The 12,133-nt window shown below is 47.6% G+C and overlaps 1 protein-coding gene across 1 annotated transcript in view; it reads right to left on the bottom strand.

Annotated features, from left to right (window-relative positions):
- STMN3 (stathmin 3) overlaps nt 1-12,133 on the bottom strand; it is a 59,364-nt gene that overhangs the window by 17,587 nt on the left and 29,644 nt on the right. Inside the window, exon 3 of the mRNA XM_082273050.1 lies at nt 364-539. Within this exon, the coding sequence (XP_082129176.1) occupies nt 364-539 (176 nt within the window). The remainder of the gene's footprint in view (nt 1-363; nt 540-12,133) is intronic.

Genomic DNA, 12,133 nt, shown 5'->3' with positions numbered 1-12,133 from the left:
TGAAATATTGATTGGCCCCTTACCCCACTTTCCATCCTGAAACATCCCCCACAGCAGCTGGGGGGAGAGGAGAGGAGGGAAGCCAGCAGCACTGTGGTGAGGGGGGGGGTGCAACATGGGCAGTAGGGGAAACCGGCATCACACAGAGTGATTAGGGTGTGCCCAGGCACACCTGGCACACCTCTGCACAATCCTATGTTAGGCTGGGAGTTCTTCTGCTAAAGGGGACCATTCCTTTAAATGTAATATAGAAGCAGAAGTTGTCAGATGCATGTTGCATTTCCTGCTTTAACTCTGCAATATGTTGTTTTTTTTTCCAAATGTGAATGACAAAAAAAAAACAATTTTAAAAGAATAGCATACCTTCCTCCTCTCCTCGGCTGCCTCCAGCCTCTTCTGTAGTTCCTCCAGAGAGATATCCTTCTTCCGGGGAGAGGTGGCCAGAGGAGGACTGTCCGGGGACAAGTCTGAAGGGGACTTCAGGATCACCTCAAAGCTCTGCCCTGACGCTCTCTTATTCAGCTGCTTTACCTCCATGTCTGTGAACGGAAAGATTCAGAAATCACACTTACATGGACATATCAGGCATTATAGTCATCATTAGTCACATTCATCTCCACTTGTTTCTTAACCACTTGCCCTTCAGAAGATTTACCCCCCTTAATGACCAGGCCCTATTTTGCAATTCGGCACTGCGTTACTTTAACTGACAATTGCGCGATCGTGCGATGCTGTACCCAAATAAAATTGATGTCCTTTTTTCCCCACAAATAGAGCTTTCTTTTGGTGGTATTTGATCACCTGTGCGATTTTTAATTTTTGCGCTATAAACAAAAAAAAGCAACAATTTTGAAGAAAAAATTAAATATTTTTTACTTTCTGCTATATAACATTCCCAATAAAAAGAATTTAAAAATCTAATTTTTTCATCATTTTAGGCCAATGTGTATTCTGCTACATATTTTTGGTAAAAAAAATCCGAATAAGTGTATATTGATTGGTTTGTGCAAAAGTTATTGCATCTACAAACTAGGGGAAAGATATACAGTATGTCATTTTTATTTAATTTTTTTTTTACTAGTAATGGCAGCGATCAGCGATTTTTAGCGAGACTGCGACATTGCAGCGGACAGATTGGACCCCTAACTGACATTTGTGACAGTTTTGGGGGGACCAGTGACATTACTACAGTAATCAGTGCTAAAAATCCCTTCACTAATGACACTGGCAGGGAAGGGGTTAAGACCAGGGGCAATCAAAGGGTTAAATGCAGTGGTGGGATTCAGCCGGTTCGCACCGGTTCTATGGAACCGGTTGAAAACTTTCTGCAAGTTCGCAGAACCGGCTGATCCCTCTAAGCTGGCGGCCGGGGAGCAGCAGAGCAGTGCGCCCCGAGGCCGAGCCCGCCCATTCTGTGACAATAGCGAATGGAAATTCGCTATTGTCACAAGGATCCTCCTCCTGGCCAATCAGGAAGCGGGTCCTCCCGCTTCCTGATTGGCCGAAAGGCAAACGCCGTGCCATTGGCCGAGGAGGCGGGAGGACTGAGGAGACGCGGGGAGTCGGGACTGAAGAGAAGCTGCCGTGATGATTGTCCGTGAGGTAAGTAAAGGGGTCTCGCGGGGGAACGCTGGCACTCTGCAATGATTCCGGGCAATGCTGTGGGCACTCTGCAATGATTCCGGGCAATGCTGTGGGCACTCTGCAATGATTCTGGGCAATGCTGTGGGCACTCTGCAATGATCATTGGGGGCAATGCTGTGGGCACTCTGCAATGATCATTGGGGGCAATGCTGTGGGCACTCTGCAATGATCATTGGGGGCAATGCTGTGGGCACTCTGCAATGATCATTGGGAGCAGTGCTGTGGGCACTCTGCAATGATCATTGGGAGCAATGCTGTGGCACTCTGCAATTATTGGGGGCAATGCTGTGGCACTCTGCAATGATTGGGGCAATGCTGTGGCACTCTGCAATGATCATTGGGGCAATGCTGTGGCACTCTGCAATGATTGGGGGCAATGCTGTGGGCACTCTGCAATGATTGGGGGCAATGCTGTGGGCACTCTGCAATGATCATTGGGGGCAATGCTGTGGCACTCTGCAATTATTGGGGGCAATGCTGTGGGCACTCTGCAATGATTGGGGGCAATGCTGTGGCACTCTGCAATGATAATTGGGGGCAATGCTGTGGCACTCTGCAATTATTGGGGGCAATGCTGTGGCACTCTGCAATGATTGGGGGCAATGCTGTGGCGCTCTGCTATGATTGGGGGCAATGCTGTGGCACTCTGCAATGATTGGGGGCAATGCTATGGTCATTGTGCATTGAAAGGGGGCACGCTGGTCTCTCTGCATTGAAAGGGGGGCAAGCTGGTCACTGTGCATTGAAAGGGGGGCACGCTGGTCACTGTGCCTTGAAAGGGGGGCACGCAGCGCTGGTCACTGTGCATTGAAAGTGGGGCATGCTGGTCACTGTGCATTGAAAGGGGGCACGCTGGTCTCTCTGCATTGAAAGGGGGGCACGCTGGTCCCTGTGCATTGAAAGGGGGCACGCTGGTCACTGTGCATTGAAAGGGGGCACGCTGGTCACTGTGCATTGAAAGTGGGGCATGCTGGTCACTGTACATTGAAAGGGGGCACGCTGGTCTCTCTGCATTGAAAGGGGGGCACGCTGGTCACTGTGCATTGAAAGGGGGCACGCTGGTCCCTGTGCATTGAAAGGGGGCACGCTGGTCACTGTGCATTGAAAGTGGGGCATGCTGGTCACTGTACATTGAAAGGGGGCACGCTGGTCTCTCTGCATTGAAAGGGGGGCACGCTGGTCACTGTGCATTGAAAGGGGGCACGCTGGTCATTCTGCATTAAAAGGGGGCACACTGGTCACTGTGCATTGAAAGGGGGCACGCTGGTCACTGTGCATTGAAAGGGGGAACGCTGGTCTCTTTGCATTGAAAGGGGGGCACGCTGGTCACTGTGCATTGAAAGGGGGGCACGCTGGTCACTGTGCATTGAAAGTGGGGCATGCTAGTCACTGTACATTGAAAGGGGGCACGCTGGTCTCTCTGCATTGAAAGGGGGGCACGCTGGTCACTGTGCATTGAAAGGGGGCACGCTGGTCATTCTGCATTAAAAGGGGGCACACTGGTCACTGTGCATTGAAAGGGGGCACGCTGGTCACTGTGCATTGAAAGGGGGCACGCTGGTCACTGTGCATTGAAAGGGGGCACGCTGGTCATTCTGCTGGGAAAGTCGGAACTGGTTACTAATATTTTTGAATCCCACCACTGGTTAATTGTATGCCTAGGGGGTGTTTTCTAACTGTGTGGGGGATGGGCTTATTGAATCAACACAGGGACCCATGTCCCTAAATAGGAGGAACACAGGAGCCCTGTGTTGATTGCTGACAGAACAACGGTCTACAGTGTTTATAATAGCAGACCGCCGTCTGCAGGTGCCTGGCGGCATTCGCGGGCGCCGGCCCCCGCAGATCAGCTTCCTCTCTTGTGAATCGCCGCATGCCCGCACCCCCATGATCGCTCCTGAGGAGCGACGTATGGGTACGTCGGTTCGGGCAGCCGAGCCACCTTGCCGCAGTATATCTGTGGTGGGTGGTCGGCAAGAGGTTAACTGAGAATTGCGCGGTCGTGCGACGCTGTACCCAAATAAAATTGATGTCCCTTTTTTCCCACAAATAGAGCTTTCTTTTGGTGATATTTGATCACCTGTGCAGTTTTTATTTTTTGCGCTGTAAACAAATAAAGAGCAATTCTGAAATAAAAACCAAAACAATATTTTTTACTTTCTGCTATGAAACATATCCAATAAAAAATGTAAAAAAACAAATTTCTTCATAAATTTAGGCCAATTTGTATTCTGCTACGTGTTTTTGGTAAAAAAAAAAAAAAGAAAAATTCCAATAAGCGTCTATTTATTGGTTTACGCAAAAGTTATCGTGTCTACAAACTATGAGTTAGATTTATGGGATTTTTATTTGAATTTTTTACTAGTAATGGCAGGGATCAGCGATTTATAGCAGAACTGCAATTGTGCAGCGGACAAAATCAGACACTTTGAGGATGATTTCCTAAAGACAAATAAACTGTGCACTTTGCAGTTGCTCCAGAGCTTAGTAGATGAGCAAAAGCTCAGCTGACTTCCATCATCCAATTATGTGCAAGAAAAAAATGCATTTTCCTTGCATGCGATTGGGTATTCTTTGCAAAGTGAAGATTTACCTTATTTACTAAGCTCTGGAGCAACTTCACTTGCAACTGCATTTTACAAAGTGCACAGTCTATTTGCCTTTAGTAAACCAACCCCTAACTGACACTTTTTGGGAACCAGTGACACTAATACAGTGATCAGTGCTAAATATATGTACTGTCGTTCTACTAATTACACTGGCTGGGAAGGGGTTAACATCAGGGGCGATCAAAGAGTTAAATGTGTCCCTTGGGGGTGCTTTCTGTGGGGGGGGGAGGTGCTTGTACTGTGGGAAGACAGAGATTCCTGCTCAGCAGAGACACAAGATGCCTTCCCTTGTGATAGAACGGCGATCTGCCTTGTTTTCTGCCTGTGCCTCGAACAATCAACAGGTCCCAGCGGACATCACGTCCGCTGGACCTGTTGATTGGCTCCCGCTGTATCCAATCACAGAGGGAGGGGGTCTCCAGCGATGCGTGTGTGCGTCACAGACCTGGAAGTGGAGAATTACGAACCTGTACGTGATTTTGCACAGAGAAGCCGCCGCCCCACAGTAAATGTACGTTGAAAAAGTGGTTGTACACCCTTACATATAAAAAAAAAAATTGAAAAAATTTAGGGGTGACCAGCGCTATGGAGTAAGAGATCCTAAACAATTGAGAAGGTGTAAGCTGCCAACAACCAAACCCACAAGGGGTTAAAAAGTGAAGTAAAAATATAAGGAGGTTGTAACGGCGCTACCTTTAAAGTGAGTAAGTGCTTTGTAAGTGCTAACTTAAAATAAAGTGCCAGTAAAGTAAATATATACCATATAAATCATTGGGTCCAAAGTAAAGTGCACTAGTGACTTGTGGTGTGACAAGGATAACTATTTATTTATCCTGGACCCAAGGAGTGCAACCTTATAAAGTGCATGTGCTGTGCTACATATATTCAATAAATATAAAACAGTGAATTCCAAAAAGGTGTGTTTTATTTGTGATAGCTGTTTGTAACTTTAGTAAAATACACAAATCAGTGATTTTAAATCATATCTGTGCCATGTGTGGCGTTTTCCGTTACCACTTTGGTGAAGAGTGACAAATAAAATAAAATAAAAAGAATGGGGTTACAATTCTTTCATGCGTCCACTAGATGTCGCCCCTGGTATACGACCTGTGCTTGTAGTAAAATGGTCGGTTATTTCCGGGGTCCTCCAGCGAACCGAGCTTGGCTTTTAATTCCTCAAATGAAAGAAAAAGGCCCCATGATGTGATGTATGTCTGTAGCGTGGAACAAAGAGAGCAAAACACTCACGTTTGAGGCTGTCTAAGATCAGCGGCAACGGCCGGGAAGCTTTCGCGTTCCACGGCCCAGGCTCCAAAACCGGAAGTGACGTAATGACGTTGCGACTCCGCCCTATGCGTTTCGTCAGAGGACGTCTGCTGGAGCCTTTTTTATTTTTACTTCACCCTTACATATACCCAGTGAGGGGACTCACCTCGGATGATACACAGAGATAAAACAAATCCTCCTACATAAGTTGTACCTGTTTATCTGCAATCCTCTCTTCTCTACAGACGTTTAAAGTGCTGAATTTACAGGCTCATCTGAGAGTTCAGAAAAAAGGGGATGGAGAGCTGAAAGTGGTTCTAAAGCTTTTTTTTTTAATTAAAAATACAAATATGTTATACTTATCTGCTTATCCTTTTCTTCTAGGGTCCCCCATCGACACTCCAGGTCCCTCCTCTTCACTCCCTCCACAGGATTTGATTGACAGTCAATCTGTCCAATGCGGAGAGAGATAGTGGCGGGAGCTGCTGCGCTCATGAACATGGCTTGATCAGACCAGATTCAGGTAAGAAAACAGGAGGGGCGGGGAGGGGGGGGGAGCTGCAGCACAGAAGGTTTTTCACCTTAAAGCCGGCATGTCTAACCTATGGCCCAGAGCCGCAGGCAATGCGGCCCAGCGGCCGTGGAACTCCAGACAGTCTCCCGCCTTTACAATTTTTTCTTCTTCTTGCGGTTTCTTTCAGGCAAGGGGCACGGCCCTGGCGGCCAGCCGCTAACTAGCTGATGGCACTGATGCATTCTGGGTGTTGTAGTCTACGGCCGTGCTGAATGTGGGTGGAGACGAGAGCAGCACAGCCTGCCAGGAAACTACAACTCCCAGATCTTGGAGGCAGGCAGAGGCAGGGAGCGTTAGGGATTCAGGACGCATGTGACATGATTGACTCAGGCTGCGGGGCTGAACACCGGCAATTTTACTTGACCCCAGGACAGGAGCATCAACCCCCCCCCCAGGACTGGAGGAGGCCATGTAGGGACCTGCTGAGCTGGCAGCTGCCATTGCTGAGGTGAGACCCTGACACCCCCAGCTGACCCCCACATCCCATCTATAAAAACCCCCATTTATCCTGCCCCAGTGCTCACCCAGCAGTAGTGGAGCCAGAGGGCTAGCTGGGGTGGCAATTGCCACCCCAGACGAAGTCCTTGCCACCCCTGTTGCCACCCCACTGAAAACATTACACTGTTTGATTTAGGGCTGAAACAACGAATCGACTAAATCGATAATAATCGATAATGAAAGTCGTTGTCAACGATTGTCATTATCGATTAGTTGCTCCGTCGATTAGTTGCGCTGCGTTCTGGACTTTCCCTGCCTGTCAGCGCCATCTCCTCTGTAAAGCCGCCTGCTGCACACACTGTGTCTCAGAGCTCGGCGCTTACGTGACTGCCCCCTCTCTCCTCCTTTCCTCTCCGCCTTCTTGCTGACGTCAGTGAGGGAGTGAATCAGATCGAGGGAGGAGAGAGAGGAGAAAAGCAGCAGCCGATCACGTGATTGCCGAGCTGCCCCTTACAGCGCTATAGCTGTACAGTGTCCATGCAAGAATCAATGCAGCGCGCCAAAAAACAAAATATATACCGGTACGTATCCCGATAAAATAGTTAATATTCCATATAAAGTGCAATATTATAATAGAAAAATAAGTGGTTAAAAACGTCCATATAGCACATATAGTGGGTCTTTCTATGCTACCTATTTTATATCTCTGGCTGACACGGACGTTTTTATTCACTTATTTTTCTATTATAATATTGCACCTTATAAGGAATATTATCTGGATAAGCGTTTATTATATTATTTAATTAAAAAAAAAAAGTTTTGGCATAAAAGTACTGGGAGCATTATGTACCCTGCAAGTGTTACTTTCAATGATTTTATTCCCAAACAGTGCCCCATCTCTGGTGTTGCCGGGGGGACAGTGCCCCATCACCGGTGTTGACGTGGGGGGGTGAATACCTTGCCACCCCTGTTTTGAAAGTCTAGCTCCGCCACTGTCACCCAGTAACCTCTTGCTTTTGGGTTTAGATACATTTAGAGCCCATTCAGACTAGCGCGACTTGTCAGACGACTTGTCAGCCTGACAAGTCGCGCTCGGTCGCGGTCCATTGAGTAGCACAGGACCCGTTCTAATAGGAGCGACACAAGTCGCTCCGACTTAAAAAAAGGGTCCTGTACTACTTTGGGGCGACCTCGGAGCGACTTGCATAGACTTCCATTATGTGAAGTCTCTGCAAGTCGCGCCGAAGTCGCGGTGCACGCGACTTCACAGGTCGCCCCCCAAAGTCGTGTCGCGCTAGTCTGAATGGGCTCTCAATGTCTGTCTTTTTATTAACTTTTGCATTAACCAAAACAGTTACAAAAAAAACAAAACAAACTCTAGTATTATGACAAAGTTTCAGAATTATCCCACACTGTATCATTTTTTAGATACATTTTAATGTTGCATATATTCTGCTGGAATAGGAATAGTGTGAAGACAGGAGCGCTGCTATGATGCAGTGAATGAAAGTAACTAATGAGTAATGTCAATTGCTGCTCTCACAGTGTTCAAGTACTCATATAAGCTTGAAATAATCAGTAATATATATAGATAATGGTGGTACGCTATTCATACATAAATACTGGGTGACAAAAATCATTGAAAGTGCCTTTTCATAATATACATACAAAGTTGATAATGAAAACAAATAAAAAAGTGATAGTCTTTTATACAATCCGTGACCAAAAAAGGTGATAATCTACAATACAGTCTGTGATCCCATCAATACATGCAGCGCCTTTCCAATACAGGCAGAGGTGTAACTAGAACTTTCAGGGCCCCGGTGCAAGAAACCATGAAGGGCCCCCCGGACCCCTGACCGGGGGCCCTTTCCTTCAAGCCTGGGGCTCTGCCCACTGATCCTGGGGCCCTTTTACTCTTGTTGCGGGGCCCTTTTATTATGGACCCTTTCACAAGTTCTGCAGTGGGCCACCTTCCTGCCATCTTGGGGCCTCCCCACAGTGGTGGAATGCCAGGGCCCAGTCACAAGGGTGACCTTTGCGATCCTGGAAGTTCACCCACTGGTGTCAGTAGTTTTTATTTTTTGGTATTTTAATTGTATTTTTTTTTATCATTTTATTTAACTTTTTTACAATGTCACTGACTATGACTCTGTCCATTCAGAAAAGGAAGGAGCTGGTAAATTACATATTTACTGACCCCTTCCTGGTTCTCTATTGTGACACATCCCCTGCAGCAGTCGGCAGGAGAGGGAAGGGAACACAGTGGGGGGGGGGGGGGGGGGGGACAGCAGAACACATGTGAACTGGATAGGAGGAGTGGTGGGGGCAGCATACAGAGGAACCAATCTCCTTCATTTTCCTCCTGCAGCTACAGGAGGAAAAAAGAGGACAGTGATTTCTCTACATGCTGCCCTCGGTGTACAGGCAGGGCCAGATTAACGTAGGGGCTATTGGAGCTGCAGCTCCAGGCCCCTACCTTTATATAGGCCCCGGGTTGGCCATATTCACTGTTACCGCTCTTCTGTCACTTGTAAACACAGAAGTCTGGCTTCTATGCTCGCTTCCCCAGGCAGCATCCTCAGAACCTCCCCACACAGCACGAAGGCCGGACAAGGAGGGACAGTTGCCGATGCATGGATGTGTTTATGGGCTTCAGAGACAGCATCCCATGTTGAATTAGGCATGCATGGCTGCACCCTTCCTCCTCTGGGTGCATGCCAAGGCACGGCCCTTAAGGCCCTTCAAAATCCTCAGCACCAAGCCCATGATGCTCCTAATCCGGCCCTGTGTACAGGGGAGCTGCAAAGGCCTCCTGGAGCATGGGGCCCGGTTGAAATTGCAACCCTGCAACCCCTGTAGTTACACCCCTGAATACAGGCAAAAATATGATGATGATTTTATAAAAGAGCTTCTTCAAACCAAACAGAAACAAGCAATGTTAATACAATCTGTGAAATCCTATTTGAATCTGCCGGGGTAGCAGGGCCGGCCCTACCATGGGTCCGGCTGGGTCCATTGAACTTTGAGAGGGGCAGCAAATCGATGACCAAGATTTTTTTTTTCAGCAGTTTTCAGTTTGCAGCACGTTACGGGTGGCATTTCCCCATCTCATAATGCCGTCTGTATGAATATAAGGAGGCAGAGTGTCTCCTCCTGGGAACGTCCCTCATGTGATCGTGGTGTGTGCAATGACTTCAGACATCAGCGCACTCACGGCAGACACAGTAGTGACAGGAGAACTGGGGACAGACAGTGGGTGTTTGGTGGACCGGTCTGGTGGTGAGTTATGGAAGATGATAACAGTATAAATATAATATTTTATGTGGACAACGTGGCACGGTCCTCCATATATGGTGGACCTGCCCTAATGTCCGATGATTTTGGATAAGGGTCTATAACTTTATATATTCTCTTACCCTCATTAATTTGATTAAATCGCCACGGCAGGCCCTTCTCTGTAAACCAATCAAAAATACCTCAAAACACACGAAACGCCTGGTAACATTTATTTTTACCCCAGCCAAAATAGTTATAGCCCGTTTCTGGAAATCTCCAGTGGTGCCATTCGAGTTGCTTAAGGCTAAGCTGACCTGGATCATGATCAACGAGAGGATGGTGGCCATCCTCCAGCATAAAATACATCTCTTCGGAAAAACTTGGGACCCCTGGGTGCGGTACTTGGCGGGTTCCGGATGAAGGAGACCACCCTCCCTGGGCGGGGTGGCCCGTGGGGGCTGCCTGAGCACTCCTTTAGTGGGCCTGGACACCAACTTTCTGATTCTTCCTCTTTCCTTTCTTCTACTCCTCTCCCTTATTTCTTCTTCTTTTCTGTCTCTTTCTCCTCTTTTCACATAGTGACTTAGGCTGATATGATTACCTCGGGCTGTTAATGCCCTCTGCTACCACCTGTTGTGATTATTGTAGAATTTGCCTGGTCGGTGATTTAGTGCCATCTATCTTGGATGAGCAGCTTTTCTATGCATATAAACTGTTTAGTGGGTTGGAGATAGGGTGGTCGCTTCCTCCCTCGTAGCGCAGTGTGTTCCCCTGGGGGCGCTGGAGGGGGCGGGGCGGCGCCCGGTCCGGCTGGTCCGGCTCCGGCTCACGACAAGAGCCACTGACCTGTTATTCTTGGGTCTTTTTTTTTTTTTCTTCTGTTATGTTTGCCAGACTCTTGCCTTCATATGTTAACTGTATTGCACATTGTTAACTGTATGTTATTTTTCATGGTGGTTATTGCCAGTTTATACCATGAGCGTTTCTTTTTCTTGCCATAAACTCAATAAAAATATTGAAATCTAAATATAATATTTTCTAAATGTTATATTTATATCAAATATTGGATGTGGAGGCCTTTTGGTGGGCGTGATATTTTGGTGAGTTGGGGGAGGAGCAGCATATTATTCTTGGACCCAGGCAGCACAATGTCTTGGGCCAGCCCTGTGCGGTAGTGTCCTGCTCGCTCACTACCTGGCTCTGATCGCTGTAGGACAGCTGAGTCAGACGTCACTGGGAGCCAATGACATCCGACTCAGCTGTCCTACGGCGATCAGAGCCGGGGAGTCGGGGATTGTATTAACATCGCTTGTTTCTACATCCCAAATGGGAGTTTTCTAAATATGATCATGCTGAATAAACGTTTTTAACCACAGGGCACTTTCACCCCCTTCCTGCCCAGGCCAATTTTCAGCTTTTAGCGCTGTTGCATTTTGAATGACAATTGTGCGGTCATGCAACACTGTACCTAAACCAAATTTATGTCATTTTTTCCCCCACAAATAGAGCTTTCTTTTGATGGTATTTGATCACTGCAAGGTTTTTTATTTTTTGCTAAACAAATAAAAAAAGACCGAAAAGTTTGAAAAAAAAAAGTTTTATTGTTTATGTTATAAACTTTTGTAAATAAATATGTTTTTTTCCTGCACCGATGAGCACTGATGAGGCCGCACTTATGAGGAGGTACTGATATGCAGCACTGATGGGCACTGATAGGTAGCACTGATATACAGCATTGGTGGGCACTGATAGGCAGCACTGATGGGCACTAATATGCGACACTGATGGGCACTGATGGTCACTGATAGGCGGCACTGATGGGCACTGGTGGGCGGCACTGATAGATGGCAATGATGGGCACTTGTGGGTGGCACTGATAGATGGCAATGATGGGCAGCACTGATGAGGAGGGCACTGACAGGCACCCTGAAACTGAGCTGCAGCATGGTGGCCAAGACCATACAGCGGTTTAACTGGACAGGTTCCACTCAGAACAGGCCTCGCCATGGTCGACCAAAGAAGTTGAGTGGGCACTGATTAGCATCCTTGGTGGAATGAGTGGGCATCCCTGGTGGCCATGGGTGGGCATCCCTGGTGCCTGGCCATGGGTGGGCATTCCCTGGTGGCTCTAGTGGCATCCCGCAAGGATCTGCACTGGTAATCAATGCTCTGATTACCAGCACAGACCCCCCCTCCCCCCCGTTAGGAGAGCCGCCGATCGGCTCTCCTTTACTCTCGCCTGTCAGGCGAGAACTGAGGAAAGACGATCAACGGCACTTCGTATTTACTATGATTACACACAGCTGGTCACATGGTAAAGAGC

The sequence above is a fragment of the Pelophylax lessonae genome (genome assembly GCF_965119305.1).
Source record: "Pelophylax lessonae genome assembly, chromosome: 11".
Lineage (NCBI taxonomy): Eukaryota > Metazoa > Chordata > Amphibia > Anura > Ranidae > Pelophylax > Pelophylax lessonae.
This window is presented reverse-complemented; position numbering and strand designations above follow the sequence as displayed.